At 40.8% G+C, this 16973-nt stretch overlaps 1 protein-coding gene across 1 annotated transcript in view; it reads left to right on the top strand.

Annotated features, from left to right (window-relative positions):
* Positions 1-16973, top strand: part of pnpla7b (patatin-like phospholipase domain containing 7b) — a 52472-nt gene that overhangs the window by 32375 nt on the left and 3124 nt on the right. The window contains exons 20-33 of the mRNA XM_039802392.1: positions 1123-1312; positions 1932-2081; positions 2297-2360; positions 2637-2805; positions 3630-3812; positions 3905-4023; positions 6817-6973; positions 7912-8028; positions 9186-9255; positions 10756-10872; positions 11849-11997; positions 13883-14035; positions 14133-14249; positions 16871-16955. Coding sequence (XP_039658326.1) covers positions 1123-1312; positions 1932-2081; positions 2297-2360; positions 2637-2805; positions 3630-3812; positions 3905-4023; positions 6817-6973; positions 7912-8028; positions 9186-9255; positions 10756-10872; positions 11849-11997; positions 13883-14035; positions 14133-14249; positions 16871-16955 — 1840 coding nt within the window. The remainder of the gene's footprint in view (positions 1-1122; positions 1313-1931; positions 2082-2296; positions 2361-2636; positions 2806-3629; positions 3813-3904; positions 4024-6816; positions 6974-7911; positions 8029-9185; positions 9256-10755; positions 10873-11848; positions 11998-13882; positions 14036-14132; positions 14250-16870; positions 16956-16973) is intronic.

The raw sequence follows: 16973 nt of genomic DNA, 5'->3' as shown, positions 1-16973 counted from the left end.
GTGACAGTTTGATTTCTTCTGTCGCTGTTTTTGTTTTAACGAGCTGATGAAGTGGCCCATAGAGCACTCTGTAACAGTCTGAATGTTTTGAATGATTTGCGTTGGGGGAGGAGCTAGTCTTTACCTATGGTCTTTACACACACACTGACACTGTGCTCGTAAATCCTTTTTCCCGTTCGCCCACGTACAGTATCTATTTTTAGACATAACGTTATATGATCCACTAGCCCCAGAGCAGTATCGATTAGCTCGGACCTGCTGGAAACTGCTGATAAGACCCAATCTGTAGATCAGATCATTAAATTGGATATTAGTAATAATATTTGAAGTGGTGGTGACAGTTAGCATGTTGTTGTTGTAGAGGTGTTGTGATCAGGCACAGTTGGTTCTGAAATAAGAAGACGAAATGATGAAATTAATCAAATGATTTACAGACAGAGTAGGTCCAGAACACACTCTATAATTTACAGAGACCCAACAATTCCCCCCCAAGAGCAAGCATTTGGTGCGACAGTGGCGAGGAAAAACTTCCTTTAAACAGGCAGAAACCTCTGACAGACCCTGGCTGGCGGCCATCTGTCGCTGCCGGTTCACAGAGACATTGATACAGATATACAGATATGGAGAAATATGATTTATAATAATTATAGCAGTTGGTATTAGAGATGGTCTGATACCATGTTTCCTTCCCGATACCTGAACTTGCGTATTGGGTGTTACCGATTACCAATCCGATACCAATGTCTTAAAAAATACATATATTTTTATTATGTTTAAACAGCTGTATACTACTATCCCTGTATGGATGTGATATGATTTCTATCATTCTTGTTCGGCCTTGCTCAGGTTAAACTCTTTGTGAAACATGAACAAATACAGAGAATACATATCATAGAACTTTCTTTTATTATCCAGTTTGAAAGTCATCAGTACCGAAAAAGAACGTAAATAAACTACTTTAAGGAAGATTTTCATAAATTTGAGTATTCGTTGATACCGAAACCAGCGTTTTAGGCAGTATCTAAGGCTTTTCCGATACTGGTATCGGAACAACTCTAGTTGGTTTGATGAACAGTGATTAGAACTTCAGATTTCAGTACACCTGATTTGTGGCTTGTCCAGGTCGAGGCGCTGACCCACATGAATCGAGCCACCACGGTCCACGCTGTCAGAGACTCTGAGCTTGCCAAGTTACCTGAAGGGGCTCTGAACTCCATCAAGAGGAGGTATCCTCAGGTTGTCACCCGGCTGATTCATCTGCTGGGACAGAAGATCCTGGGCAACATGCAGCAGGTCAATGGGCCTCTGGCTGGTAACTACACACTGTGGAAGAAAAAGTTTCTCTCAGGTCCAATTCAGTGGCTGGTTCATAAGAGTTTTATTCACTGCGCAGTGGAGACAGAAGTTCTCAAGAAGCTGGAGGATTCTCTCTGACCAGAATGAGTTTTTAGCCAGGGTTTTATACAAGTTTACAGAAAACCACAGAATAAACAAACGCTGAGACAGTCAACTCACAAGTCTGTCTGAGGAGATTTGCATAGACTCAATACTGTCTGCTTCCACCAACGTGCTTTGATTAGTTAAGTTCTGAATTTCTGTTGGAGCCAACCTGGGCCAAAGTAAAATATTTAGTTTACACTAAGCTAGAGAAAGGTAGACAGAGGTAATACATTTCTTCTAAAACACCCTTTTTGTCAGTGTGTGTCAGGATGGGACTGAATGTACAAACGTATGTATAAATAGGAGCATTATCAGTTCGGAGATCAATTTGGCTTTTAATATCAAATAAGATACAAATCCTGATATATGCAATATAGGGCATAAAAGAGCTTATACATACAGTAAAAATGTATTTTGTATTGCATACATTTAAAAAGCATTATTTTTTTGTCTAAAATATGTAATGAAAAAAGAACTCCTCTGCCCTGAAGCTCGTAGTCTGGCTCTCCAGACCCCCACCAGCAAGTGGGATGCTGGGAATCCAGCCTCCAACCTGTCCACTGTGTCCATCCTGCCTGTGTCTGAGGACGTCCCCCTCACTGCCTTCACTCTGGAGCTGCAGCATGCACTCAATGGCATCGGTACACACACACACACACACACACACACACACACACACACACACACACACACACACACACACACACACACACACACACACACACACACACACACAAACAGGTTATGTTATCTACTTTAGAATCTGCACCATGATACATTATACTACAATTTCATTCACAACAATGTTATAGGTACTATTTTTAAAACGTGTTTAATATGTTTGTGTTTTCTGAAGGCCCCACTCTACTCCTGAACAGTGACTCCATCAAACAGTGCCTAGGCTCTGCTGCTCTGGACAGGTACACATTTGTTAGTAGTTAATATAGAAGTAATGCATTCAGGTTTTTTGAAGTCCTACTGTATAAGACATTGCTGGTTATTATGTTGGGTTCTTTTTGAAAAAAAGACGATTAAAACAGATGTCAGTATTCGCATTAACATCAGTTACTTAATTTGAAGAGTTTTATACTTCATGAGGAACAGACATGATTTGTTTAACAGGTGGTATTTCATTTACAGTGAACAGGTTATATTTTGCAAACTGGCTTATATTTGTCCCTTTTTTTTTTTTAAAGTGTCCATGAGTACCGTCTGTCCAGTTGGCTCGGGCAGCAGGAAGACATCCATCGCATCGTCCTTTACCAGTCTGACTCTAGCCTCACACCTTGGACCCAGCGCTGCATCCGCCAGGCTGACTGCATCATCATTGTGGGACTGGGGGAGCAGGAGCCCACTGTGGGGGAGGTCAGGATGTTTTTATGTTTAAAAAAAGGATCTTACTCTTTACCAGGAAGGTCGACCTCCTTAGAAATTCTTTCCATAATGTTGTCAGACACTTAGAATATTAATCTGAGCCTGTCAGTGGCAAACCAAGCACTTTTGTGAAGGTAAATACAAGCTGGACAATTGCCCTATTAACTTACATTGTAGCTTGTTTCTCTGACTGCCGACTGCAGCAATCTCACTTAATACTGGACCAATGTCAAAGATTGTTGTTCCCATCAGTCACTTAGACACAAAAACATAGGAGAATAGGAGGGGGGGGAGTGGAATACAACATGAAGTGGAACATAAAGATATATTTATGTAAATTTAAACTTTTGAGCTTCTGGCTTTAACACGGTCTTATTCTCTAACAGATTTGTTGAGATGTACGCGATTCCTAAAAAATCATCCCGAAACGTGAGATTATGATTTGAATATGCAGAAAGTTTTGAACAGGAGAAGAATTATTTACTTTACATAAATAAAGACATATACACCATACATTTTTGCTTACAAATTTACCAAAATGCAGGAAATTACGTGTTTAACGCCCATATTTTTTATTTGAATTTTATTGGGGATATTATGTGCAAACCCCCAATGTTGAAATAAACCCTATGCCCTTGCTTTACTGTAAAGCATCCTTTAAAACCAGGAAAAGACAACACTTGTGTCATATCACGATATTACGATTATTATTATATTTAAGATGATATCTAGCCTCATATATCGATGTCGATATAATATCGATATATTGGCCAGCCCTAGGAGCAACTATCTGCTTCTTCTTCCTCCACCTGTAGTTGGAGCGAATGCTGGAGGGCAGTGCAGTCCGTGCTCAGAAGCAGCTGGTGCTGCTGCACAGGGAGGACGGCCCGCCGCCCAAGGGGACGGCCGAGTGGCTGAACATGCGGAGCTGGATCTCCAGACACCATCACCTGTCCTGCCCCCGCAGAGTGTTCTCCCGGAGGAGTTTACCTAAGCTGGTACTAACCACCCACCAACGCAGTCTTTTATGGGCAGTTCTGGCCCAGTCGGCAAGTGCTTCATTTCTGCGTGTTTGTTTTTTGGTTTTCAGAGAGAGTTGTACCAGCGTGTGTTTGAAAAGAGTGCAGATCGTCATTCCGACTTCTCTCGTCTGGCCAGGATCCTGACAGGAAACAGCATCGCTCTTGTGCTTGGTGGAGGGGGCGCCAGGTACTGCGGCTTTATATTTAGTTCTTTTTAGTTTTTTTATTGGTTTACACATATAAAAATAATACAGATTAATATACACGTAATCAATAAAAGATGTGATGGAGAGATGCAGAAAATTTTTTTTTAGGGGCTTAATCTGGGCACTCCATAATCTAATTAAAATAGAAAGATAAACTAAAATTCTGAAAAGAAAAGAAAAGACAGAAAAGTACAAATCTAAAGTAAATTATATTAGGACTTACATTGTTTACGAAGCCATATGTATATACACATTCAATACACCAGCATTATAAAACTTTTGGTACCTCCACATATTAGCTACATTTTTCCCAATTAACTGAGGAGACTGAAATCTTGAATGTGACCTCAGTGAATTTACCAGCCTGGCCTGAGGTGTGAAGTGTGAGAAAACATATGTTATGAAACAATCTGATCCTGATTGTTTTGTGGTTGGTATTCTATCAGCTACTGGCTGGACTTCTTTTAAATTCGATTAATTGTGCAGCCCTAGAATTTATTAAACTTGCATGAACTGTGTATAAGCAACTCAGTGCAGTGTGGGAATGTTTTTGTTTTTGAAATCATATGTGCATTACCTGTAAGGACTCCATCATTAGACTTGCAATAAAATTACAGTTAAGCATTAGAATAAGAGTACTAAAACAATATGAATTCACATGCAGAAGTATCAAAACGAAACAGCAGACAACTGATAGTCAAGTTACATCAATACATGCTGTGCAAAATGTGAATATTTCAATAAGCAGGTGGGTCTATTCTGACTGTTTCTGTTCTGATTGATCTGTTTCTGTCTCTCACTGCTCTGCCTTGTCCTGGAGCTTTGACAAGGTAGGGACTGTATTCCTCTCAGCTATGACCTGAGACACCTGGTAGACATATGACTAAAGCAGGTAAAATGCTAGTGATTGTTACTGCATCAGATTTACTGCTGGTCTCCATTATTTGAATGAGTGTGTTTTGTAAGTGCCACCTATCTATTCAATTCAATTTAATTTAAAATATTATTTATAGTGTCAAATCACAACGGGAGTTATCAAAGGACACTTTACAGATAGAGTAGGTCTAGACCACACTCTATAATTAACACAGACCCAAGAATTTCCCATAAGCATTTGGCACGACAGTGGCGAGGAAAAACTTCCTTTTAACAGGCAGAACTATCAGACAGACCCTGCCTCTTGGTGGGTGGCCATCTGCCACTGCCAGTTGTCATTTAACACAGCTGAAATACTTTTGTGATATTTTCTTACAGTAGGAAATTTACATTACATTACATTTATTTAGCTGTGGCTTTTATCCAAAGGGACAGAAATTATGATTCAATTATTAATGAGTTCTAGAGATGGTCCGATACCATTTTCTCCTTCCTGATACTGATTCCGATACCTGAACTTGCGCATCGGCCGATACCGAGTACCAATCTGATACCAGTGTGTTAAAAAATACATATATTTTATTATGCTTAAACAGCTGTATACTGCTATCCCTGTATGGATGTGATATGATTTCTATCTTTGTTGAATGGCTTGGCTCAGGTTAAACTTCTGTGAAACATGAACAAATACAGAGAACAATAAAAAAAAATACAGATATCAGCATTTAAAGCTATAGTGCATAGTTTCTGTCTCCCCCATGAGGAATTCTAAGTAATGACAACAAACCGCCCCCCCCTCCTCCTCCACACAGTTGCTAGTAGCCAAGGAGGACACAGAGGATTAACAAAACATGATGGACTCTTCAGAAGAGGTCATTATCTTCACTTGAGTTTCTGCGCGGAAAAGTCACCTGACGCCACAATCTTCTGAATATAGTCCTACTGAGAAATCCAGAGAGAGTTGTGTGGAGTCTTAATTAGCTTTGTATCAACTCATTTGGCAATGGCTTGAATGTAACGGACGTTCATTAATATCAAAAAGTTACGCACTAAAGCTTTAAGGCGGTATCGAAGACTTTTCCGATACTGGTATGGGAACATCTCTATTTATGACCATTATCAAAGGCAAACTCTATGTAGAGAGATAGGACTGGCAGGCAGCGCTGTCTGTGGACACCCCACTCGTGCGAGTAGTTCACTTGATGAAGGTATTTAACCTTTATCAAGTGAACCTTAGCTTAGCTACAAGATTCAGAATGATCAAACATATTAGAACATGATTACATGCCAGTAAAGGTATTCAAGCTTTTGTCAGCCCAATCGACCCCCTTCAAAAATAAATAAATAAAGGTATTCAAACATGATTATACATGTTGTATTTAAAGTAAAGTGTATAACTTCCCTCTCAATCTGAAGGTAGTCACAAACCACTCTGGAAAAACCTGCAATTATCTCACTACTGACAAAATGTTCCAGATCCTTAAAAAAAAAATCAGACTGTAAATATTAGGGCTGGGACCATATGTTTTTGTCCTGAATCGATTCTTTCCTGATACATGGGGGCTGATTGGATTTGTATTGCGATTTCCATTTATTGCAATTTGATAGTATTGTCATTTTCTTTTCCGTCTTTAACAAAAACAAAAGTTGAATAATACACTTCTAGAGACAGTATATCATGAGACATTTCTAAAAACAGTTTTCTAAGAAGAATAAACGTCACGTCAGTCTGACATTTATTTCATTTGTAAAGAAGAACATAACATGGAGTTTCTGCATTTTCTGCTGTCGCTCTGATAGACTTCTTAGAATAAACCTTTTTGATAGTAGTTGAACAAAATGTGACATCATACAGTGTGTCATGTGATGTTATTTGATGGAGGACTGTCTCTTTTCAGGGGTTGCTCTCAGGTTGGTATCCTGCGCGCCCTGAACGAGGCGGGGATCCCTGTCGACATGGTGGGCGGCACCTCCATCGGCTCCTTAATGGGAGCGCTGTACGCTGAGGAGAAGAGCAACAGTCACATGAGGGTCCGGGCTCGGGAGTGGTCCATGGTGTGTTGACATTGTACTGAAGATGGGAAAGTACTTACCAGTGTTGTAGTACTTGAAACCGGTCTTGGTCTCAAGACCACTTTCTGAAGGTCTCATCTTGGAATCGATCGTTATTCATTCGTCTCAATCAAATTTTTACTCTGTCTAAAGGATAAAGATGACTTGGGATTTTATTTCAAGACCGGTCAAGACCACAACTACAGGGATATCGCTAAATTGAGTGTGAATTACTGTAATTGGATGTAAAACTTCCTGCTTCAAATGCAACCAATAACTTGACTAATTTCTAATTTGAAATTGGTTACTGTTAATCACATCTCCCAGACCCTTTAACACGCACTCCCAAGAAAGTGAATGCGGGAATACAGGAGAAAAAGATCTGGCCGTCTGGCCCTTGCCTGGTCTTGGTCTTGACTCGGTCTCAACCCCTCACAGTCTTGGTCTTGACTCAGTCTCGATACACTCTGGTCTTTGTTGTTGACTTGGTCTCGGTTTAGTTGGTCTCGACTACAACACTGCTACTTACAAAAACTTTTCTCACTCAATTTGAAAATGACGAATGTCACAAGTTACTTCCATCAGGCAGACGATACAAAGTTCCACTGGCCTGAAAAAGAATTTATCAAAAAATGTACTCTGAACAACATAAAATAGACACTGTAAAACTGCTGTTTCGTATGTTTCCAAATGAGTTTGTTTGTTTTAAATATATGTTTTTTAGTGAACCTTGTCAAAGGAGAATTTCTGTCACTGCTTGGGACAATTAAGCTATCTAGCTATCTATCTAGCTATCTAGCTATCTAATAATTTTCTCTTCTTGAAACTAGTTTTCCTTATGTAATTTTTATTCCTAAGAAATCATTTTTGGGAAAAGCTAAGTTAGTTTCCTGTCACTACACACTCCTTCACTTCCCTTCTTCACTTATTTTCTTTCTCAGGGTATGACCTCTTACTTTAAGAAGATCTTGGATCTGACCTACCCTGTTACCTCCATGTTTTCTGGAGCATCCTTTAACTCCAGCATTAGCTCCGTCTTCAAGGGCAAACAGATAGAGGTGAGTTCTCCAAAAAGACAAAGAATAAAAGCTCTGCAGTGAGGCAGACGGGGTTATTAGACTTTTAGAGAACATTGGTATAATTATATAAATCACTTTAAGCTATAATAGTGCATGACTATTTTATATTAATGAACATCCGTTACATTCAAGCCAATGCCAAAGCTTGAATTCATCCATCAGCTCCATACAACTCTCTCTGTATTTCTCAGTATGGCTATCAGTATTTTCCCTGGTTTTGTGGAAGACTTAGGTTCACGTATTTGGCAGGGGTGGGTGTGGTGCACGATTACCAAAGGCTTGAGTCATGAGGATGCGCCGACAGTGTTGTCATTACTTAGAATTCCTCATGGGGGAGTCACAAACTACGCACTATAGCTTTAACCCTCTGAGGACAAAAGACGCATTGGCGAGTCCAAGCGATGTTTGACATCTCCTACTCGAAAAGGAATATTTAAAATAAAATTTCATTTTAGACATTGATTTACTATTTTATTTATATATTACGCTACTTGTGTGAACCCAAGACGTTTGTAAACTAATTTCAAGCACCAAAACAATTTCAGTTTTCAGTTTTCCCAAAGAGATTTGAGAAATTTCAGAAAGCAAACTTTTCAGCTTTAGGGCCAAATTGTCTCTTTACAGATTGCTCTGGAACACATTTGAGTCTCACTATACAGAAAGCTGAGTTTGCTCTGAACATTTTGATATGAAACACATGGGGATCTGGTTATATGCCAATATCTTTAAAATGTGAATTTAAAAAGAAATCTAAAAATGCCCTTACACCTAAGAGGGTTATTCACAAGGGAAGTGTGACCTGCTTTTTGTCGGCTCTGCTGTGCGTGTTTATCAGATTGTATTTAATCTAACATTATGCAGCATCATTTCAATTTGGTTGCCACAGCTGAAAGTGCAGTAGATCTGTTCCCCTTTATTTCATACCTGAAGTGAGCATTTTAATGTGAGGATTATTTCATTTTTAGCACATTTTCATGGGTTAAAACAATAATAACTGGCGTCAAATACAGATGGTACATTTGTTACAAAGCAAAAGTAATTACTCGTTGTACCTTTTTAATAATAATGGTCTATAATAATGCCATACTTAACTGCAAGTGTTATTTTGTCTGCTTTTAACACCTTTCCTTTGCTAGGACCTGTGGCTGCCGTACTTCAACATTACAACAGATATCACAGCTTCCTCCATGAGAGTTCACACTGACGGTCTGTGCAACTTTGGACTCTTTTTTTTTTATTTCTTTTTTTATTTCTTCTTTTTTATTAAAATTTTAAGATAGCAAAATATGAATTAATTTACATTTTTAAATTAATAAAAAAACATATTTTTTTTTACAAAGCAAATGTGTACGTAATGCAATCTTGATTAACCAAAATGGGAAATTACTTCTTAAAGGTGCACTATGACTTCCTACATGGTAACTTCTGTTGAAGTTCCAAGTAAATTACAAACAAAACAGAGCAAGCTCACCCCTCCCCTCATGTTTCCGTAACTGTCCTGACTAAAGTCCGTTTAACAGTTGTGCGGAGGCTCCACACAGAGCTCTCGCCGTAGCCTATGTAAGTGGCCTGATGTTTATACTTGTGCGCTGGTGTGTGCGTTGAGCCGCGTGTGTGTGTGTGGGGAGTGTGTGGTAGAGGGAGAAGTGAGAGAGTGCCGGGCACTGCCGGCGATTAGCTTCGGAGCGAGTAGCGACTCTAGAGTCATAGTGAGAGAAACAAAGTGTCTCCCCTGTGCTTTCTGACCACGGTGGGAAATCTGGAGCAGGAGAAGTTAACCCTCTCCTTGATTTCATGTTGTTTATGGAGAAGGAGAACCAGGAAATGAGCCGGGGGAAATGGAACGCTACCAAGCCACGGCCGAGCGACGTGCGTAGTTAAATTTTTCGAGAGGTGCATGTCAGGCTACGGCGTAGGGTCCGGCGTAGACGCAGACCCCTCTGCATCTACGCCGGACCCTGCGTCGTCGATTCGACGCACAACTATAAAAAGGCATTAATGGTCACTAACCCCCACCGCCTCCCCCAACCATCTTGTCAGTGATTGGCAGGAGTGGTTTGTTGTATTTTGGTGCACAGCCTGTCCCCCTAGTGTTTGTTTGACGTTTACGCCCCCTGTGTTGTCTCCAGAGACCGGGCTTTTTCACAGTGTGTTCAAGGGGCAGGCAGCTAGCGGATCAAGGAGAGATGCCTACGATTTGAGACAAAAATTAAATCGCAGGAACTCATAGCGCACCTTTAAATAGAAAATCTATGGTCCCTTCATGTAAAGCAGGGGTCAACCAATGGCACACTAGCAACAAGTGTCCAAGAGGGATTTTTGGAAATGTTCCAATCCAGGCAGTAGCACAGCCTGTTATTGACTGTAGTTTGATTGACTTTTTCCCATCCGCATTCCGCGAAGACCCGCCTTACTCTGCCTCTGATTGGCTAGTACTTGTTGCTTTTCTTCACAGAATGCGGCGCAAAGGAAGAAAAAGAACCTTGTCTGAGTGGGCTTGATCGATCATGGCAGCCTTAATTCTGCTGATATGGCACACTGATTAACAAGAACATTTTCAAAAGGCACTTCATATTAAAAAGGTTGCCAACCCCTGATGTAAAGCAAGTTCTAATACTGCTTAAAGTGAGCTATGTCTTTCCACTGCTCTGTCCTACCTTTTTATTTTGTCATCCTGGTAACGGTACACTGGTCTCTCCTCTTCAGGTTCGCTGTGGCGGTATGTCCGGGCCAGTATGTCACTGTCTGGTTACCTGCCACCTCTCTGTGATCCCAAAGATGGACACTTACTCATGGATGGAGGCTACATCAACAACCTGCCTGGTGAGAGACACTAAGAGAGTGGAAGTGGACTTTACTGCTTATGCTTTGAGTGGGAGTATATTCCCTAGTCTCGCATAGACAAACCTTCCTCCACAGCGCTGCGGAGGAAGGTCTGGCTAGTCCACACAGAATTTTGGGATTGGGACTTTGGTCGTGTTTTCTGTCCGTGCCATACAAAGAGCCAAAAGATTTCCCATGATGCACTGGGCTGAGCGGCTGCCTGTGGAGGCTCGATGCTGGGGGTTTTTGCGACACCTTTTTTCCTTTTTCCTTTCGGTTGTTTTTTATTGTTTACAACGTGCTCTGGTGCTCTGGTTTATTGGCATTTCTTTAAAACCAGTCACAATCGTCATGGGCGGAGCAACGGTGCCTCTGCAAAATAGCCTCGGGAAGGAACTTGTTTTGGTGGAACATGTGTACGTTAAAAGTAGTTTTAATCGTGCAACAGAAAACTCAGATTGGACAGATAGTCTAGCTAGCTGTCTGGATTTACCCTGCAGAGATCTGAGGAGCAGTTCACCATAGTCCTCACAAATCCACCAGAGTTTAGAACGCCAACACAAAGAAAGAAAAAGGTAACGGACATCCGGCCGAAAATGAGGGTCATCTGGCGGAATTTCCACCTGTATTCCTCCTATCATTAAATATTCATAACTAAATAAGCATTAATTAGAGTTAAAGTTTGAAACAAAAACATCCTTAATTAATACTTTTCAAGAGATTAACAGTAAAAACTAAGCTAAAGTGCATTAGGGCTGTGCGGGTGTTGGGCGATCGATTTGATTGACTCCCAAAAAGAGCAAACAAAAAACCCCAAAACATAAATCTTTCATGTGAAAATACCAAAGTAACTTTGGCACATCATTTTGTGATCATGTCAGACCTCATCGCTCACAATAAGAAGCTGACTGAGAAAATAGGTTATCAGGGCCTTTAAGACCTAGAATACATGTGTTTCTCTCATTTTGGTGTCTAGCCGATGTGGCTCGCTCTATGGGGGCCAAGGTTGTGATTGCAATAGATGTTGGAAGTCGGGACGAAACCAACCTCACCAACTACGGGGACTCGCTGAACGGCTGGTGGCTGCTGTGGAAACGCTTCAACCCTCTGGCTGAGAAAGTCAAGGTACACTTAGGGCCCTATCTTGCACTCAGCGCAATTGCCTTTGTACACCGACGCATGTATCATTCCTATTTTGCACCCGACGCACAGCGGACTTTTCCCTCCACAGACACACGTCGGTAAATTAGGGAATGTATTTGCGCTCCCGGGGGCGGTTCAGCGAAAAGAGGAGGCGTGTTCCGGCGCAAACGTTACGTGGTCCTATTTTGCAGTTTCAGAAAACAATTCCGCCACTGACCAGGAAAAACCTGGTCTAAAGTCAGTAAGGCTAGTCTAAAGTCAGTAGCGCGTTTTTCAGATGCTATTTTAGGGACGAATGCTTGGCCATAATGTAGTGTGTGCACAACGCGCATACACTTCTCTCATCTACAGCAGAGTCCATTTTTGAAAAACATACATAATTACAAAGAAAAATATTACTGAAAATGCGCTTCAGCTGTTTGGATAGATCAGGAGGCACTTTACAGTACAGTCCTCAAAAAGTCGCAGCATTCTTTGTGGCTTGTTGTGTTTTACACATTTCCATGAATCATGGATGTGTTGATGACATAAATGAGGAAATATTAGAGGACTTAAGGAGACGTGATGTTGAACTACGGTGGGATTGGACACTCCGGCGGAATCTGGTGAATCTGGAGTAATGCGCGATGCGCTCCTGGGGGAGCGGGTGGACGGAGATAGAGTGGGGGGAGGAGGAAGGGGCACAACAGGAGCAGGTGGTGCGTTTGGAGGCCCACGCTCCATGGCTGCAGCAATCCTCTCCAGACTTGAGGAGATGCACCCGAGTGGCCGCAGCAACATCGCCACCCGGACAAGACGGGCATTTATTACTTTGCCGCATCCCGGACAGCTCCCGCTGGCGTGCGCCAGGCAAATCCGCCGTCATAATACCAATCTGCCACGGAACAATACGCCTGCTCTTAAAGGGAATGTGAGATGACGCTCTGATTGGTTATTTTCACGTTACGCCCAAACCACGCCTAGCTACTTCAGACCAACCCATTTAAGATTTGCGTCGGGCGCAAGAGTCATTTATCCCGCCGGTATAATAGCAACAGCGCCCGAGATCCGCCCACAAAGCTACTTGCGTTTGGCGTTTCACACTTGCGTTTCAGATCGTTAAAATAGGGCCCTTAATGTCAAATGACCAGTGGTGAAAGAAGTATTCAGATTCTTTACTCTAGTAAAAGTACTAATACCACACTGTAAAACAAAACAGGTTACAAGTAAACGCCATGCATTTAAAATGTTACTTAGGTAGACGTCTGTAAGTATCATCAGGAAAATGTAGTTAAAGTATTAAAAGTAAGGAAAAATCCTCCCATTGTAGAAAGAGTAAAGGATCCAACCAGTTGTGTGTTTAATGGTCTCATCATCTCAGCTGGACTTGTAGGCTGTTATATTGTTGGCTAGTTTACTTTAGAATCAAACATCAGATTTTATAAACTACATGTGTTCTGTGTGCAGAAATCTTAATGTGTAAAGTACAAAGTGTGTAAAGTAGTAACTAAAGCTGTAACAGATGAATGTAGTGGAGTAAAAAGTAAGTACAATATTTCTCTCTGAAATGTAGCGGAGTAGAAGTAGAAAGTGGCATGAAAAGAAAAGACTCAAGTAAAGTACAAGTACCTCAACATTTGGACTTAAGTACAGTACCTGAGTAAATGTACTTAGTTACATTCCACCACTGCAAATGTCCTCTGTAGTTATTCTTGTGGCCATCTACTAAAAATAATGCAGAAATGTCAAGTGGAAAAACGTCAAAGTTATCACATGCTGAACTTATTTTAGAGAAATAGTAGAGAGTCTATATGAGAATCATAACATCTAGGGAATATCAGTACCGGCCTTCACAGCAATGTTATACTCAACTAATGTTGCCTTCCAGGTCCTGAACATGGCCGAGATCCAAACCCGGCTTGCCTACGTCTGCTGTGTGCGGCAGCTGGAACTGGTCAAAGACAGTGATTACTGCGAGTACATCCGGCCGCCCATCGACCGCTACGGCACACTAGAGTTCGGCAAGTTTGACGAGATCGCTGTGAGTAACCCCCCACCCCATTCCTCAGTGCTAATATGCGTGTCTCTTCTATCTGATGGCTCTCGCTCGCTCTAACCCTCTTTCGCTGTGGCTGCAGGAGGTGGGATACCAGCACGGAAAGACATTGTTCGATGTGTGGCAGCGCAGCGGCGTGGTGGACAGCATGCTCAAGGACAGACATCAGGAGGAGTTCCACAAGACCAAAACTGGCCATGTGAGTGCAAACTACAGACACGACTAACTGTGTTGACACAGTTCAGTATACGTGGAAATGTCAGAACGCCCTGGTTAGATGGCAATGCTTAAACATTGGCAGCATGGTTGCAGCATCTGGGCACTCTCCAATTAAAATAGAAAGATAAACTAAAATACTGAAAAAAAAGAAAAGAAAGAGGAAAAAAAGCCCAGATTAAAATAACACCCAGTATCGAATCAACGGAGTATGAATGCAAAAAAGTAAAATAATATTAGGAGTTACATGTGTTGTTTATTAAGACATTCCATAGGGATAACATTGCACAGACAAAAGCAAACATTTAACAGCTTTCTTAAAAATAAGAGCATTCCATATCCATATCACTGAACCTCTGTTATTTAAACCAAACTGAAGTTGAGATGTTGGACAGATAGGAGGCCCGAGTTTCTAGTTATCCCGAGGGGCATGATTATCAAGTTGGTAACAGTAAGAATAGAGTTCAATATAGAATGAAGGAAGTATCTTGTTCAGAGAGTTGTATAAAAAATAAAGCAGTCTGTAGTTGATTGACTTGATAAACAGTGAGGATGCCTGATCTTAAAACCAAGACTTGACTCATTGATATCAAAATCGTCCTCAGAACTGTGTCCGTAGCAGTGGTCTGCTATTCAGAAATTACAGATCGTAGAGCGCCATAATTGACCAATCAGAATCAAGTATTCAAGGCCATGTAATAACAAAAAGTATTGTGCAGTCACACCTCCTCTCAGGCTTTATTGGTGCATTGCTACATTCTAAGATGCTTTACTGCCACCAACTATTGATATGCATTACCATCTCTGCAGCTGGCAGAGACGTGCATCACGTCACCTGGGCTTGCATGTAGTGGTGCAATGTAACGAAGTACATTTACTCCAGTACTGTACTTAAGTCTAAATGTTGAGGTACTTGTACTTTACTTGAGTCTTTTCTTTTCATGCCACTTTCTACTTCTACTCCGCTACATTTCAGAGAGAAATATTGTACTTTTTACTCCACTACATTCATCTGTTACAGCTTTGGTTACTAGTTACTTTAGTTACTCCACTACATTCATCTGTTACAGCTTTAGTTACTATTTACTTTACACATTAAGATTCCTGCACACAGAACACATGTATTTTATAAAATCTGATGTTTGATTCTAAAGTAAACTAGCCAACAATATAACGGCTACAAGTCCAGCTGAGATGATTAGACCATTAAACACACAACTGGTTGGTTCCTTTACTCTTTCTACAATGGTTTAATACTTTAACTACATTCTCCTGATGATACTTACAGACTTTTACCTATGTAACATTTTCAATGCAGGACTTTTACTTGTAACAGAGTATTTTCTACAGTGTGGTATTAGTACTTTTACTGAAGTAAAGAATCTGAATACTTCTTCCATCGCTGCTCATCAAAATGACTCTACAGTGCAACTAGTGGTCACAAACGTGTACCTTTATTTTGCATTGCTGTCACACTTTGGATGTCTGTGAAAACATGTTTAGTAAGGTTGGGCATCGCTTTGATTTGATCATTCTGATTCCAATTGCTATTCTTACTTTCTATTCCGGTTCTTATCGATTTTCGATTCAGATTCTTTGAGGGGTGGAGTTGAAATGGGTCACATTGCTTTCTTCACAGATAAGAGGAACATTTTATTTTGATTTTTGAGTTTTACCAGGCTTTTACAACGTAAAATAAAGCCACACAACAAGAGCCTGGAAGTACGGTGGCCGCTACGGAAACCAAAATGTGCGCGTGTTAAATGTGGAACTGATGATCGGAACCAAATTCAATCCAAACGATTCCAATGAAAAACAAATTCCATTGGAGTCGTAATTTTTTAAACGATTCCGAGTAGGAACCGGTTCTCGATGCCCAATCCTAATATTTAGTGTGGGAAGATCGCACATCAGACATCACACAGAATTGCCAGTGCCTGCTTGAAGAGGTGGTTTGTGTGGATTGAGGCATAACAGGGTGTTTTTCTGGCTCAGAATGGGCCATTTGGGGGAGGTGACGACTACACTCGGCAGTAAGCATGATCTGTCCGTGAACAGTAAAGGCAATGAGTCTGTGTTACCTTATTAGACAGAAATATATACATTTTCCTGTTATTTCTGACAATTTGATGAACAATAATGTATATTATGCTTTAGTAAATAAAACCCCAATTAACAAAACTAAAAAACTTAATAATAATATTTAAATACCGCTGTTAAAATCAACGGGAGAGTCCAATACAGTCTGACTCTGGAGATAAAACTGAGATCAGTGCTCATATTCAAGTTTAACAGTTGTTTGGTAAATTGGTCTTAAACACATTCAGAGAGGATTTAAATTGCTATTTTTTATTTTATTCTTATCATTTTGGCCCTGGTGATTTTTCTTTGGGGCTGGCTACAATCTCTTTGGGGGCGCCAAAAAATTCCTCTATGCAGAAAGCTTCACATCAAAATTATGCTTCAATTCCCTCCCGCTTCAGTGTCATGGCAAGCCGTGGAATTATCAAGTAGGTGTAGGCTTTGTCAGCACACAGCGAGAAAAAAACAAAATTGAAGCTGATTTAAAGTCTTCTGTGGAATGATGCAGTTTGTGTCTTTCAGGTGGTCACCTGTCCGAATGCCTCCTTCACAGACCTGGCGGAGATCGTGTCGAGAATCGAACCTGTCAAGAATGCCTTAATCGACGGTAAGTTATCAGTCAAAA

This window comes from Perca fluviatilis, chromosome 6, assembly GCF_010015445.1.
Source record: "Perca fluviatilis chromosome 6, GENO_Pfluv_1.0, whole genome shotgun sequence".
NCBI lineage: Eukaryota > Metazoa > Chordata > Actinopteri > Perciformes > Percidae > Perca > Perca fluviatilis.
Note: the sequence above shows the minus strand (reverse complement) of the source record. Positions and strands in the feature narration are given on the sequence as shown.